Raw genomic sequence first — 17263 nt, 5'->3', positions numbered from 1 at the left:
TCCCTTTCAGATCTTCTTTCTCAACTTCTGTTGAGAGTGGTATCATCCCATACTCATCTTTATCTTTCTGACTTAGTTCACTTAACATAATTCCTTCTAGCTCTGTCCAAGATGGGTCAGAGAAGGTGGGTTCATTGTTCTTGATAGCTGCATAGTATTCCATTGTGTATATATACCACAGCTTTCTCAGCCACTCATCTGTTGTTGGGCACCTGGGTTGCTTCCAGGTTTTAGCTATTATGAACTGTACTGCTCTGAACATAGGAGTACATACCTCTTTTTGGTTGGTTGTTATGGAGTCCTTGGGGTATAACCCCAGGAGAGGAATTACTGGATCATATGGAAGGTCCATGTCTAGCCTTCTGAGAGTTTTCCAGACTGCTCTCCACAGAGGCTGGACCAATTTACATTCCCACCAGCAATGCAAAAGGGTTCCTCTGTCCCCATAGCCTCTCCAGCATTTGTTGCTGCTGTCCTTTTTGATGTATGCCATTCTTACAGGAGTGAGGTGGTATCTCAATGTTGTCTTAATTTGCATTTCTCTGACAGTCAGTGACCTAGAGCAGCGTTTCATATGTTTGTTAGCCTTTGGGATCTCCTCTGAGGTGAATGTTTTGTTCATATCCTCTGCCCATTTTCATTTTCATTTTTAACGTGGTAAAAGTAAGACTACAGCCAAAATGAAATGCTAAAGATTCTGTTGTGGAGATATGGTCACTTATGTTCCTTTATCTATATAATAACCTTTATAAGGTGGAGAAGAAACTACAGAAGGGTTAATGTTTCCTACATAATGGCTATTTGATTTCCAGTGATAATTGATTACTAGGAACTATATATCTAATCCATGTAAGAAAAAGTATAATTTGACTAGTTATGCAGAACTTAAATTGTGTGTGACTTCTATACTTTCAGACAGTACAAAGTCTCTAATAGGAAGGCTTACCCTAACCCTTTCAAAAAAGGTCACATCAATTTACTCTCTTCTCTGCATTTAACCTGTCAATGCCCCTGTTCAGCGGGGAAGCAATTACAGAAGCCAGACCTTCCACCTTTTGTATTCCATAATGACCTTGGGTCCATACTCCCAGAGGGATAAAGAATAAGAAAGCTATCAGGGGAGGGGTTGGGATATGGAGCTCTGGTGGTGGGATTTGTATTCCTCTTATCCTATGGTCTTGTCAGTGTTTCCATTTTATAAAAAAATAATAAAAGGGTCACGAAAGTTTACTCTCTTCTCAGCATTTAAGCTTTCAGTTATAATACTCATCATGTTTTTTTAAAATATTTATTTATTCCCTTTTGTTGTCCTTGTTTTATTGTTGTAGTTGCTATTGTTGTCGTCGTTGTTAGATAGGACAGATAGAAATGGAGAGAGGAGGGGAAAACATAGCGGGAGAGAAAGGTAGATACCTGCAGACCTGCTTCACCACTTGTGAAGTGACCCCCCCCCCCGCAGGTGGGGAGCTGGGGGCTCAAACTGGGATCCTTATATCGGTCCTTGGCACTTTGCGCCATATGCGCTTAACCCACTGCACTACTGCCCAACACCCTACTCATCATGTTTTATTGTAACTATTTGATAACTTACCTATCATCCCTCCATACTAGGTAGGTGCCCTTTCAAAAGTGGGGGCCTTTTAAAGATCAGACTCATTAAACATGCACGATTAAGTTTTTGTATGAATGCACAAATATTTGTGAGAGAATGGGAAGCTCTAGGAGAGAGTCTCCTTGTAATATAAATCAGAATTTCAGCATTGGAAGAAGAATACAATAGTAGAGGACTTACTCCAACCAATCCAGCCTGTAAAATAAATCTGAAATCAGGAATTGGGCAAAAGCTTGCAGCAGTAAGTATTTTAGACATTTCCATTAGTGATGACTGAAAGTAGAAATTTATTATGGTTGACAGTAATGGAAGGGACAATGAAACATCATTGCTAAGAGAAGGAAAAGAGGAGAGAAAAGTACTTATTTAAACTGTTTCCATATGCTTTACAACCCTGAAACAGATATTCTTATATTAAAGTAAAGGGCTTTTATTTGTAGGATTGAAATCACTTGAAGTATGCTTTATGTCAGTATTCATTTTCCCAATGTTTTCCTTTAACCAAAAAGTTTGAACTTAGTTTATTGCTTGAAAACAAGAAAATTATAGCTTAGGTGGGTCTCTTCATGACAATTCCCCTTGCTTCAAATGATGACTTCTAAAACTCTCGCTAGATTCTAAGGAAATGCTATTTTATTGGCACATATGTTGAAGAGACTTGTTTTTAAAACATTCAATTAGTTCTGCCTTTGAGATGGAATTTAAACAAATCCAGAGCAGTAAGATTAAATTCACATAAACCCCAACTGTTGCTTGGGAACCAATTCTTTCTCCACTCAAACTACTCCAAGGGTAATCAAGCAGTATACTCTTGGCTATATTCCAACAAAGAAGATACATGTTCTCAATTCATAATCAGAATGTAGGCTTCTCTTGCCTGAAACTCTTAGTGACTTTCTAATATGTTGGAGTAAAATGCCAGCCCCTAGTTGGCAGAGACCCTGATGCATTCTGCTCCTAGTCTGTCTGGTCAACCTCATTCTTTTGATGTTATCCATCAGGCTCAAGTTAACTGGCTTCCTTGGTTCCCTGGAACACATTAGGCTCTTCTCTGACAAGACCTGCTCTTCTCTCCTACCTTTGAAGCCATTTTTTCTTCTACTTTTTATAAGTGACTCCCTTCAGAAATATCGGTTCTTTTAGAATATACTAAAGGACACTTACAGAGAAATTATTCATGGCCATTATATATAAGTTAACTACTAGGCCAAGCATTATTTTACAATTACTATCTTAATTATCTTTACAGAATGCTTACTAAAAATTCTACTTACATAGATATACACATCCAAACTTATCTTCCACATTCTCCACTAAAATATGAGATTCCTGGGTAGGAGTAGATAGCATAATGACTTTGCAAGGGACTCTCATGCCTGAGGCTCCAAAGTTCCAGGTTCAGTCATCCCACACTTTCAATTTTGGAGCTGAGCAGTGCTCTGGTAAAAAAAAAAAAAAATATATATATATATATATATATATTTTTTTTTTTTTTTTTTTTTTTCAGCGCACACTGGACCCAGAGCCAAGAGATCACTTAGGATTTGCAGCTTATGGTAACAGTGGTAGCGGGACCTAAGGGATATGTTTTGTCAAGGTAAAATTCCATTGTTTAAGAAATGCAAAAGTTAATTTGCAAAATATCCAGGTCTGGTGTTTATTCTAGTTTATATGTAAATTAAAAGTATGAAAAGGATGCCAGTAATGATGGCATTCAAATATTTTCAGACCAGTTGTCCATTGATTAGAATGATTCTCACTCAATTTCATTTTATTTACATTTATATTTTCAACAGTATGTATTAGTCAAATTGGAAAAAGGCAGAATTAGTTAATAAACAATAATAAAAATGACAGAAAGATTTAAAATTGATTTGTTAGGGCATCTGTGGAATTTGAGAATGATAATTCAATAATGACTCTCTAAATTGGGGAAAAAATGGTGTCATAGATTTCTTACTCTCCCTCTTCTCTCATGGTTGAAATGAGGGTGTCTATCAATCAGAAGGATTAATGACATGGAGGAAATTTAAGTTTCAGAATTCTGTAGATAGATGAGAGTTCTGAACAAACCCAGAGAAAGACAAAAGGAATCAGCTGACTCCCATTCCTCAACGAATATGGACATTCCATGTCTTATTTTCACAGCCTTTATATATTTTTATATATAAAAAATAAATTAAATTAAAAACACTTCCAAATAGCCTACATGCACAACATTTACAGAAATATCCCTCATCAATTTGCACCTGAGGTCCTTGGACTAGCTTCACCATGTTTTATCCATATACTTTTAAAACACTTGATTTTTTTCATTAATCTGGCTTTGGGACAGGATGCAGGAGCAGATCACATGGTCTTGCAAATGAAACCAAATGCATCTTTTCTTGTATGTATTGAAATCTTTCTTCTATCTAGTTTACTCTATGCAACCTACTCTATGGGATGGCTGATATTTAAAGCAAACAGGTATTAATGTTGAGACCAGAAGGAGACTTAGCAGATTGAGACCAGAACTCACATGCTGGAGGCCCTAGGTTTGATTTCTGCCAGTGCATGTGCCAGAGTGAAGCAGTGCTTTTATCTCTGTTTCCCTATTTATCTCCCTTCCTTATAAAATAGAGAATTAATACAAATAAATGGAAACAGACACAGAATTTTGTCTTGTTTAGGAAAAGATAAATGGTATTAAGTCTTTTTAAAAGTTTTTTATATTTATTTATTTATTCCCCTTTTGTTGCCCTTGTTGTTTTATTGGTGTAGTTATTATTGATGTCATTGTTGTTGGATAGGACAGAGAGAAATGGAGAGGGGAGGGGAAGACAAAGATGGGGAGAGAAAGATAGACACCTGCAGACCTGCTTCACCGCCAGTGAAGTGACTCCCCTGCAGGTGGGGAGCCAGGAGCTCAAACCGGGATCCTTATGCTGGTCCTTGCACTTTGTGCCATGTGCGCTTAACCGCTGCTGTACCGCCGGACTCCCATGGTATTAAGTCTTACAATAATCATGATAACAAGTATCTCTGAAACTCTCTGGTTAGGACAGTTTTTCTCATCTATAATGCCTGCTAGGGAAGAAGGCATTTAGGACACTGAAGGTCTAGCACTCGGAAGATTAAGATGTGGTTACCAGTCCTTACTCTCCTTCCCTGCCTCCACCTGACTGTAGCCTTGGATTGAAAGCTATCCTCTGCCTTTATTACTTTAATTAATGCATGCTATTTGACTAGATGATCTATAAAGTGGTTTCTATTTCTGAAAAACTATTAATTTCTGACTGATTTAAAATCATCAATCCAGTAGTTAATAAATTTAGATAGCCTTTTAAGAGAAGAGGTAATAAGGGGTACAAAAGAGCAGGGGAGAACATTTTCAGTTGTTCCTCAATTGACTGAGCAGGTGGTTAGAACAAGACACATAGACTTTGATAGTGAAGTGGGGATATAAAATTCTGAAATTGTGTCATAAAGAATGCCATGCCCAATAAAAGTGAAGGCAGATGTTCATATAAAGGTTTTGCAGTCAGTATTTGCATGTGGGGGTACTTTTTGAGTATGAAGTTTATTATTGAGGCACAGTTGCATCTGCATATCCATGTTGGCACATCACAGCAGTTTTGGAATACATTTATAGGGTTAGAATTTTTTTTCTTAATGATTTTCATGGGAATAGATGAAATGCAATATGTACCACCTGTCACTACATTTATCATGTAGGGAAGTCATGCTTCAGAAAACATAGGTAGCATGATTGTTAAAAGATTACCGACTCACAGAATTCTAAGCAGACTGTATAAGTATCCTATTGCTGCTATAACAACCAAACTTAGTGACTAGAGACAACAGAAATGTATAATCTCTAATTAATATCAGGATGAAAAGTCCAATATGGGTCAGTTAGGGGTCAAAACCACTATGTCAGCAGGACAATTTTCCTCCTAGAGACTTTAGGAGGAGAATTAGTTGTTTTTCTCAGTCCAACTTCTGGAAGCCACCTCCATCCCTTGGCTTCTGTCTCCTTCCATCTTCAGAGCTATAATTTTATCTCCACTTTGACCTCTCCGTGTTTTCTATATATCACTGGTCTCCCTACATCTTTCTGTGTATAAAGACAATTGTGGTGCTGATCAGAAAGCACATTTGGATAGTGTGCTGCTTTTCCATAATCCAGGTTTTAGCCCAGCCCCTACCACATTGGAGGAAATTTAAGTGCTGTGTTCTTTCACTCTCTTCATTTTCATCTTTGTATATCTGTCTGTCTGTATCTCTCTCCATATATACATATAGATAGATAGTTGTATAGATAGATTAAAAATCGCCCCAAAGCATTTATATTTGTGGTGGCCAATTAGAGGTGGGGAGAGGGGAGAGGGAGGGAGAGGGAGGAGAGGGAGAGGGGGAGAGGAAGGACAATTGTGGCTACAATTCATTGCAAGATATTTAATCATTTCTGCAAAATTTTATTTACCAGATGAGGTAATGATTATAGATTCTGAGGTTAAGAGGCAGATATCTTAGAAGAGGGGCTATGTTCACTCTCTCACATGGACTTCAAAATTTAACCAAGAACTCCATGACCAATATCTTGTCAGAAATCACACAAATAATTTGTGACATAACTGTCCTGGTATCCTCTCACCTTGATATCTGTGTGTATCAATGACAGAGAAGGGTAAGAGGGTAACTTGATGGAATTTTCTTCTTCTTTTTTAATTTTTATTTATTTATTTACTCCCTTTTGTTGCCCTTGTTGTTTTACTATTATAGTTACTGTTGTTGATGTTGTCGTTGTCAGATAGGATAGAGAGCAATGGAGAAAGGAGGGAACGATAGAGAAGGGGAGAGAAAGATAGACCCCTACAGACTTGCTTCACCGCTTGTGAAGCGATGCCCCTGCAGGTGAGGAGCTGGGGGCTCTAACTGGGATCCTTATGCCAGTCCTTGTGCTTTGCGCCACCTGCGCTTAACCTGCTGCACTGATGGAGGTTTCATATATGTAATGAACTTGAAATGATTGAAGACAAAATATAGAATTAAGTCAGTGAGTTTAAAAGAACAGCTTAGAGAAGAGATAAATTTACATATTTAAGTATATTTTTCTTAGTGCAAGAACTTCCTTGAATGTGACTATTTTATAGGACACAACACCTTCTAAAGATATTAAGTGACACGGTGATAACATACAAAATGCTGTAGTGTAACATATTTCATATTCTTCTTTCCACTCTCTACAACTCTAGTCTATGATGATATCTTGAAAATCAGTTATGACTGGCAAGTTGATTAAAAAAAATTAAAGGAAATAGAACCACCACAACATTATTGGCATAGCTTAGACCAGTTAGGTATTCACTGTATTCTACAATGAAGCACGTCTTTGCACTAAAACATTCATCTAGGACTCCACGGAACTTATTTATAATTCTCCTTCCTTGCTAACAGTTGCCTATAACAAGTAGAAGGGTTACAGAATTCTGAAATTAGCTGAAAATAGCGAGGATACCATCTAGCTCAATTTTTCATCTGAATCATGGGTTCTTATATCTTTGACAAGTGTTTGACAGACTTGGGTATCTCTTCAGTTTTCTGCATTCATGATATGGACAAAAAACAATAACTGCTCTAGATTAAAGGCTGTATTAAAGTTGAGCCCCTGAGAGGCAGATACATCTGAAAAAAGATGTGAATTATTTGACTCATCTTTTCTAGGAATCACTCCTTGGTTTTACTTCCACTGCTACAAGGTTTGTACCCCTCATTCAAAGTTTCATGATTACTCTGAATTTAACTTCATCACACAGGCAAATTGTTCACAGTTACCTACCTCATAATTCAGCCTGACCCCTGCCTAGACACACAAGGGGAGTTCACTGTACTGCTGAAAGATACTGTGAGTGGATGAATAAGGGATGGCCATATGATCCCAGGGACAGACACAGATTATGTAAATTCAGAGCTTCCAGAGCTGCAATTTGAAATAATGAGGGGAGGGGAGGCTGAAAATATGGACTCCGATATTTTCTAATACAGAATTTGTAGAATGAGTCTTCTGTCTTGCTGACCTGAAATAGTACTAAAACTTGCTATAAATTTAATTTCAATATATATTTTTTCCTTCAAGGTTATTGCTAGGGCTCAGTGCCTGCACTGCTGTGGCCTTTTGTTTTTTGTTTTTTGATAGGACAGAGAAAAATTGAGAGGGGAGGGGAAGATAGAGCAGGGGAAAGACACATGAAGACCTTCTTTACCACTTGTGAAGCAACCCTCCTGCTTGGTGGGGAGCCAGGGGGCCTGAACCAAGATCCTTGAACAGGTCCTTGCTCTTGGTACTCTTTACACTTAACCCAGTGAAATACTGCCTGGCCCCCATTTCAATAGATGTCTTAATGTAACATTGATAATAAGTAAATGGTTTCATTTTGGACATTTGCACTCAGTACTTGATGCCAGTTTTTCCTTGCCTATCAACTAAACCTAACCTTCAGTTTCTGTTATGTTAGGCAAATGCCAGCGTTGAAGAAAATAAAGACAAAATCAAGTTGCTAAATTCCTGTCTGGTATTGCTGAAGAATTGTAAAATTCATTTACTTCTCAGTTTGGTCTTAACAATCCATAGAGTAACTACCACCTTGCACACATTGGATTCTACTTTTTTTTTTTTAACATGAAACAAAGTTGATTTGCATATACTTAGTGTGAAATCAGAACGTCAACACCGAATTTACTCATCATATTTTTGTACCTCTGACATGTTACAGAGAAGGTGTGGCCAGCTAGGCAATGCCATCTTCCTCCTAAGTCTGACCATGCCCATCAAAGAGGTCACAGAATACATGGGTCTAAAATAAGAAAATGTGATAGCAAGAGATCATGAAGGTTGAATTTAGAGAAAATGACCAAGATCAAGATAGGAAAATGCCATAGCAATACCCAACAAGGAGCAGATGGGTGGGGAACATTAGGAGACTCTCTTTGATGCCATTCACTGTATACAGTACATAGCTATGTATATATAGAACATAGTCATTGCTTCTTCATTCCTAATTCTCAGTTACTTTTTCTTTCTAGTTCCTTCTTTCTGGGGATTGGTGAACTCTGCTTGGAATCTTTGCTCTGTGGGGAAACGGCAGTCACCAGTCAACATAGAAACCAGTCACATGATCTTTGACCCCTTTCTGACACCCCTTCGTATCAACACTGGAGGCAGAAAGGTAAGTAACCATTTTGCTTCCATTGTTTTGGAGAGATGCAGAAGAGATGCTCATTCTCAAAACCTGTGCTCTAGGCCTCTGTCTTTGTTATGAGTTTGTCTTTCCACACAGAAATAATGCCACAGACTGAAAGCCTACCACCAACACATACAATTATGTCAAAAATGTGCTTTTTTTCCCCCTAGCTAGTCAAACCCTTGTGCTTCTAATTACTTTGTACCCCTGGAGGCTGCCTGAAGTCCTATCCCTTGGCATTCCATGAATGTCAGAAAACAGAGATGCTTCCTCTGCATATCATGCTGGGGAAAAAAAATGTTCTTTCCAGAAACCTTATCACTGGGGATTCTTTTAATTTCAACACAGTAAAAATAGTTTCTTAAACAAAAGCACAACCAGACAACTGTCTTCTTAAAAGAAAAAACAAACGAAAGTCACCTGAGATGATTTATAAGAAAATCAATAATTAATCTATTGAGGGGTCTTTTGCTAGCTAAGGCCCAGCTCCACACAGAGAAGTGCTGAGCTGTATGTTTTGATCTCACACACTCCCTTCCTCCTCCCCCTATGATGAACTCCTCTTTCACCTGTGAAAGGGTATAATGTCTGCAGGGTCTTATGCTGGAATCTATCCATTTCTTTTAGGCTCTCTTTACTGTTGAGTAGATTGTCAAAGGTGGTGAAAATATATATACAGACTGAATTGTATTTGAAGGTGACTTAACTATTGTGAACGCAAAAAGAATTGGAAATCATTTGTGTGCAAGAAAATAGGGTTAAAATTGTAGACAACTTTTGTTACTGCTGACAGCTCCCTTTCCAGGGTTTAGATTCATTAGACACTGCTTTCTATTCTGTCTTTACAGTCTGCTCACCATAGTTATCACTGAATTAATATGTTCTTCCCTTCTCATATTTGAGAATATAGTTTTTTCTATCACATAACTATCAGAAAAAACATCAAAGATCTGTTAATTATTTTGAATCAGGTCATAGGAAGAATTTTAAAGATTTATGTAGTATGAGACTGTTGAGCTCTTACGTGTGTGCTCGTTTAAATATGGTTTGGGAGGATTTATTAAAAGACCCTGTGTAATTCCACAGAAAACTTAAACAACCTTAATTATCATTTCATTCTCAGTTTTATTTTCATAATTATATTTTATAATGTGAAGTTCTAAAAGGAACATACCTCTCTAAAAAGGTGAATCATTCAGGTGAAGTCAGAAGCATATAAAGATTCAGTATTTAAGATGGAATGTTGCAGTTTTGAGTAAATGTTTGATCAATTTTTCTTGGAGAAGGTGATGGACTGAATAATTGTATTCTATAAAAGGGGAAAATAAATGAGGGCTAGGTTATGCAAAAAGTCTTTCATGCTTGAGGCTTTGAGGACCTTTGTTCAATCCCTACCATCACAATAAGCCAGAGCTGAGCAGTGATCTGGTATAAATACATTAATTAATTAATTAAATACCCAAAATGGAATGAGGTTCATAATCTAAGTTCTAGAAATGACCTGAAAAGTAACCAGTGATACTGAAGCACAGAGACCAGTGAGGAGGTCATGGGAAAATAAAGACAGTGGAGAAAGGTAAAGGCCATATCTTAAGGCTGTGCTCAGGGAATTCCATCTTTTTCTTTGGAGAATCACCAAGTGTTTTATTTTATTTTTATTTTTTATTGCTTTTTTGTAAAATGTATGCTGGGAGTGGGCAGGAAAACTGTAAATATGATTTTCAAGCAGATTTTAGATAAAAAAATGTTGACATAAAAGAAAAAAAAGAGCTAATTTCAAGATAACTTTTCCCTAAAATTTACTGGGGAGGAAGAGAACTAGGAGATAGCCTCATGTTAGAAATCACTCAGATGTTGTATTTTGTTTTGGTGGTTTTTGTTGTTGACAAGTAATTTTTTTTATCTTATATTTCCAGTTCAGTAAAGTGTACCTGATTCAAATAAATTTTCAGATGCATTGGGGTTTGGAATTTTGGAAACATTTACTTTTTGACGGTGTAAATATTTATATCCAGAACGATTTGTGTTGTCAGCTGTTTGAAGAGCTGAGAATTGTCTGATGTTTTCTTTCGCATTTGTGAAAGGTGGAAAATAAAATATAGATGGTAGTAGGAGAAACTAACCAGTCATGAAATGCCTATGTTTTATAGACAAAAGCTTAGTTCTCAGGCCTTTTGAAGGTGATGTTTAATGGGATGGAGACTTCTTTGGGAAATGAGCCCTCTGATTTTTGTTTTGCTTTGAAAAATGTGTATTCACCTCAAAAGGTTAAAGAATCATCCTGCAAGACAAAGATGTTTTGTAGAATGTTGGCAAGATGCTACACTGATTTCTGAGATTAGCTGAGAATCAGCATATTTATGCATTTTGGTAAGTGTGTGTTATTTGTGTCACATTTTTAGCCATGAACACTATTTCTTCTCATAATTAAATATACCTTCTATGTAAACCCAAGGAAGTGGTTCTACTACAATCTCTGACTTGTGCTCCTGTGTTTGTTGACATTGGGATAGGACTCAAGCAATGAATCTTCAGAATTTTTTCTTAGCATGAATTAAGACAGAAGTTCAATATGAATACAAGAATAGCAAGAATAATGAGAGTTAGCTGAAAAATAAAAACATACTGTGACTTGAATATTATGGAGTATATTAATCTTACTTGGATGACAAAATTTCTTTTACCCTTAAACTTGCTTAGTTTTAATGGCAGTTGTTATGAAGTATTTGTTATTTTTCTTGAAGAATAGTACTTTTTACCTGCGTGTTCACACTTAACATATCTATCACTTGTAATCAAATAGGAAATAATTGAACTATTCAAACACTGTAGTTTGGTTGCACATAAGTATGAAAATCTTACCTACCAATTCCCCACCTTTGAGCCCATTGTTTAATTCCAAATAATATAAATATTTTAGTCTTGGAATTAATTATCTATTCTGGAGAAGTCTATGGAATTAACTCAGCAGTAAAAAATACATAGAGGAGCCTGACAGTAATGCAGCAGATTAAGTGTACATGGTACAAAGTGCACAGACAGGCATAAAGAACCTGGTTCGAGTCCCTGGCTCCCCACCTGTGGGGGGTCGCTTCACAAGCTGTGAAGCAGGTCTGCTGGTTTCTATTTTAATCCCCCTCTCTGTCTTCCCTTCCTCTCTTGATTTCTCTCTGATCCAAAAACAATGATAGTAACAATAATGACAACAAAAATGGCCTCCAGGAACAGTGGATTTTTAGTGCAAGCACCAAGCCCCAGCGATAATCCTGGAGGCAAAGAAAGAAAAAAAAAGAAGGAAGGAAGGAAGGAAGGAAGGAAGGAAGGAAGGAAGGAAGGAAGGAAGGAAGGGAGGGAGGAAGGAAGGAGAAGGAAGAAAGGAAGGAAGGAAAAAAGGAAGGAAGGAAGGGAAAAAAAGAACGAGAGAGAGAGAAAGAAAGAAAGAAAGAAAGAAAGAAAGAAAGAAAGAAAGAAAGAAAGAAAGAAAGAAAGAAAGAAAGAAAGAAGTACATACGGGAGTCAGGCGGTAGCGCAGTGGTTAAGCGCACGTGGCGCAAAGCACAAGGACCTGAGTAAGGATCCGGGTTCGGGTCCCTGGCTCCCCACCTGTCGGGGAGTCGCTTCACAAGCTGTGAAGCAGGTCTGCAGGTGTCTCTCTTTCTCTCCCCCTCTCTGTCTTCCCCTCCTCTCTCCATTTCTCTCTGTCCTATCCAACAACGACATCAACAACAACAATAAAAAAACAAGGCCAACAAAAGGAAAAATAAAAAAAATATAATAAAAGAATTAAAAAAAAGAAAGAAGTACATAGATGGAGTTAATTCTTCTTTCACAGTTCTAGGTAATTTAAAGTCTTTGTACAAGGAAAATAAATTATGATATACTTGCTCTTTTAAGTTCAGTTCAAAAGGAAAGCGATTAAGGGAAGGGATTGGATACAGAGTTCTAGTGGTGGAAATTGTGTGGAATTGTACACCTCTTATCCTATGGTCTTGTCAATATTTTCATTTTATAAATAAAAATAAAAGTATTGTACTCTCAAGCATGATGCCCTGAGTTCAATCCTTAGCAGTATATGTATCAGAGTGATGCCTGCTTCTTTCTCTCTCCTTCTAATCTTCCTCATTAACAAATAAAATCTTCAAGAAAAACTGTAAAAAGAATTCAAATTCTTTGATCAATGAACTTGTAAAAATTCATATTATTTTCACCTTCTTTTTCTTTTTCCTCAGGTGAAGGTGCATTACATGATGTACTTGGGTATTGATTTTATATGCTATTCATGTAAGTGATCTTTCTGGTAATTTAAAAATAAAATTATAGAATGAGAATGTTACTCCACAGTGAAATGCAAATAACTGACTTGATCATTTGAGAGCACATTAATTCTGCCAGATATTTGTCTGGAGCATTCATTTCTTGATCCATTTTGGTGCTAGATGGTTGTTGGTTAAAGGTGAGTTTAGTTTTCATGGCAGAGATCTGGCATGTGGTGTGTGTAAGTGTGTGTGTGTCCATCCTAAAATAAGATAAAAATATTAAAACTGACTGTAAAATCACTTGTTGATTCTACTATTTTAAATTTTTTTATTTATTAAAAAAAGGAGACATTAACAAAACCATAGGGTACAACTCTACACAATTCCCACCACCAGATCTCTGTATCCCATCCCCTCCCCTGATAGCTTTCCTATTCTTTATCCCTCTGGGAGTATGGACCCAAGGTCATTATGGTGTGCAGAAGGCGGAGGTCTGACTCCTGTAATTGTTTCCCTGCTGAACATGGGCGTTGACTGGCCGATCCATATTCCCAGCCTGCCTCTCTCGTTATCTAGTAGGGTGGGGCTCTGGGAAAGCGGACATATTGGTGGGGTTGTCTGTCCAGGAAAGTCTGGTCACATCCTGCTAGCATCTGGAACCTGGTGGCTGAACTGAAAAGAGGGTTAACATACAAAGCCAAACAAATTGTTGAACAATCATGGACCTAAGGGCTGGAATAGTGCAGATGAAGTGTTGTGGGGTACTCACTGCAGACTACTGTGTACTTTTGCTTTCAGGTATATATTTTGCCCCAGTTTATGTATATGTGTGAACATATATTCTATCTCAGGGAACCTAGTCCATATCTAGGTTTTGGGACTCTGTTAGGAAGTGAACCTCCTGGAATGGAATTACATAATACTATGAAAGGAAAGGCCTCACTCAAGTAATGAAGCTGAAGGGTTGTCATACCACACCTGAAGTCTCTGGACACAATCTGAAGTGAAGCATGCTGAGGTGGTACTCGTTGTGTTGATTAGGCTGGGATTGGCGGATGCAATATTATTTGATATGAATTGAGAGAAGCATGCAGAAAAGTGTGCCCCACCGTAAGATTTCAGGACTGGGGGAAATATAGACTCTATAGTAGAAATGTGAGGTTTCTGCTGTCTTAGGGTTCAAGAAGACAATAGATAGTTATTGTTATCATCACATTATTTGGTAATTGGGTTAACTTTGAAAAGTCCCTTTGTTAGGATTTGCTGTATCATACCCAACATCACCATAATTTATGTCCTTTGACATTATTTGTATATAGCTGTGCCACCGGTAGCTTCTGTTTTCCCTTGTCTAGGCTTTTGAGAGAGTCAGCATATCAAAGACTCAGCCTATGTATTAAAAAGACTCAGTATGTGCTTTAAAAACTTTGAGATATACAATAAATTTTTCCCCTCATATTAATTAAATAGGGATTTATAATGACTACAAATTAATAGGAGTGTACATAAACACCATTCCCACCACCAAAAGACTGTGTCCCTTCCCACCCACCCACCCCACCCCTGCCACCCCGGGAAGCTGACTATCCACCCTCACCCCAGGGTTTTTACTTTGGTGCCCTAATCCAGATTTAGTTTGGGCATCTTCTGTCATCTTTTAACTCTTGAAAATTATCTTCTTATCATTGGCATTGTGTTTAAAAAAGTGCCATGCTCTGTATAGAAAAAAATTTGTATTAAGTATAATATTAAATATAAATTATTTTTATTATTCTAAAGTTTCTAGCTTTTATTAAAAAATAAACATTTATTTATTTTTAAATTATCTTTATTTATTGGATAGACACAGCCAGAAATTGAGAAATAAGGGAGAGGGAGAGAGACAGAGAGACACCTGTAGCCCTGCTTCACCACCCGCAAAATTTTCCCCCAAGTTTCTAGCTTTTGTACGACAGCTTTGAAACAATTTAATAATATGAAAAAAACTTTTGTTTTTATTTCATCACTATGTTGTATATGCTAAGAGTTTATAAATACTGTATATTGAATAATATACCTTCCTAGACTATCCACACTCTAATTGCCAGAACAAGTTAATATATTATCCTACATAGCAGAAAAAAAAAATATATATGGTCTGAAAATGTGATTAAGTTAATGATTTAAAATAGAGAAGTATCAGTATCTTTTATTACCCATAGTCCATTATAATCATAGAGTTTTTATAAAGAACAAGAATTATTATAATAAAGGTATACATTATTGAGTCAGCATCAGTCAGTGACTGAAAATCATCCTGTAAACAGTCCGGCATTGCAAATAATAAAATATTTCTCAGTCTGTGGTGGAGGATTCAAAGAGACTCTTTCTTGAGTCAGCATGTATTCTTCTTAAATCATTAGTTTGTGCCATACTTATCAAGTCTCTGATTTGATATAGGTGTGTATAATTATTTGCTTTATTCTGTCTTTCTTATTAGATAAAGAAAAAAAAATATGACCTAGTTTTTCATATTTCTTCCAGATAGCCTCATCGTTTAAGCATCTAAGAACAAGTATCTCTATCACATTCTAAAAAAAATAAAACCAGTAAAACACCTAGTGACAAGGGAAACAGCTATAACCCCTAAGAAATTATTTTTAAAAGATGGAGGAGGAGGAGGGGGAGCGGGAGGGGGAGGAGGAGGAGGAGAAGGAGAAATGCTTTGATTGTGTATTACCTCCAAGAAGAATTTGAAATAATCCAGACTACTCTATGTAAGCCTGGCCTTTTGACTGGATAAACCAACAAAGCTCTATCCCTATAACTATCCCTAGGACTGTCTTCTAGAAACCAGGTTTATTTCTCTTATACTTCCTCCTCCTTTTTTCTTTTTTCCTTCCCTTCCTTTCTTCCATTCTCCCTTTCCTTTTCCACAAAGGTTATTGCTTTCGCTTGGTGGGTGCAAAACCCAGGTCTTTGCACACTACAATGTGTGCACTCTACCAAATGTACCACCACCAGGCTCCCAAATATGCCACCTTCTGGCCTCCAAAGCAGGTGTCTTTGATCTGCAAAGCAAAATAAAAATCTGTAACAACTTCCTAACCACTTCAGTAAAAGAGTAGGGTAGATCTTGTTTGAAGGAGAAAGAAATGCTAATTTTCTTCTGAGCGCTGTCTCTGAAACAGAAGAACTAGATGAAAACTGAAAAAACTAGAATTAAAAAATATACTTTGGGTAGTGTATGAATTACAAACAACTGAGCATCTGAGAAACTCTCGGACTTTTAATTTTTCTCATAAAATTTTAAGGCTAAATAGACACAAATTGATTAATGTTGCATGACAGAACAATAAAAGCTACAATAACCCATCTCTACGTGTATGCCATGACTTCAATATTTGAGTATAAAGAATTTCTGATTCTTTGTTCTGTACTAGATTGACGTTAAATTTAAAGCCACAGATAAGTTAGGATTAGTGCTATGTTTTTCCATTTTTCCTACTTTCTCACCCCAAAGGTCAAGTTATGCAGAGTAAGAATGATTACCATAACTAATGACACTTTGCTGGGTACTGGACTTTTACTAAGAGACATCTTTGGTGTTCTCACCATAAACAATGAAACGACAACGAGGAAGTGAAAGAGAGCTTAGCCAGTGGAACATTGACCTTAGGTTGTATGATACCTGAGGTTGGAGCCCCTGCACCATATGGGTGAGACACGGGAAGCTCTGTGGATGGTGAATGGTTCTGTAGTGCCTCTATCAATCAATGAATCAATCAATCAGTCAATCAGTTAATCAGTCAATCAGTGTATCTGTCTATCATCCATCTATTTATACCTGAAACTTTTTTCAAAGTGTGAAAAAATGACCCAGGAGTAATGAAAGCATGCTTGTGTGTAGAGCTAGAAAACAATAATAACTGAGGAAATGAATATATTTATATTTGACTATCGTAATCATTCTGCTATGTACATTTACAGCAAAGCATCATGTTTCATACTGAAATAAGTGGATAAATACATTTCTAGAGATCAGGTAGTTCAGTCTAACCTCTGATTTTCTCCTATAATAACCCAGTGTCTACTTATTAAGGCAGACATTTAATCCTCTTGATGTTTGCACTGCCCACTGACTTTTTAAAAACAGTCTTTTCTTGTTTTTACTGGAATAGTCAGCAGAT

General features: G+C 37.0%; 1 protein-coding gene across 2 annotated transcripts in view; it reads left to right on the top strand.

Annotated features, from left to right (window-relative positions):
• The window catches only part of CA10 (carbonic anhydrase 10), a 690501-nt gene that overhangs the window by 288708 nt on the left and 384530 nt on the right, over positions 1-17263 (top strand). For both annotated transcript variants that reach the window (XM_060203765.1, XM_007528923.3), the window contains one exon: positions 8681-8823. In XM_060203765.1, coding sequence (XP_060059748.1) covers positions 8681-8823 — 143 coding nt within the window. The remainder of the gene's footprint in view (positions 1-8680; positions 8824-17263) is intronic.

Source organism: Erinaceus europaeus, chromosome 12 (assembly GCF_950295315.1).
Source record: "Erinaceus europaeus chromosome 12, mEriEur2.1, whole genome shotgun sequence".
Lineage (NCBI taxonomy): Eukaryota > Metazoa > Chordata > Mammalia > Eulipotyphla > Erinaceidae > Erinaceus > Erinaceus europaeus.
Note: the sequence above shows the minus strand (reverse complement) of the source record. Positions and strands in the feature narration are given on the sequence as shown.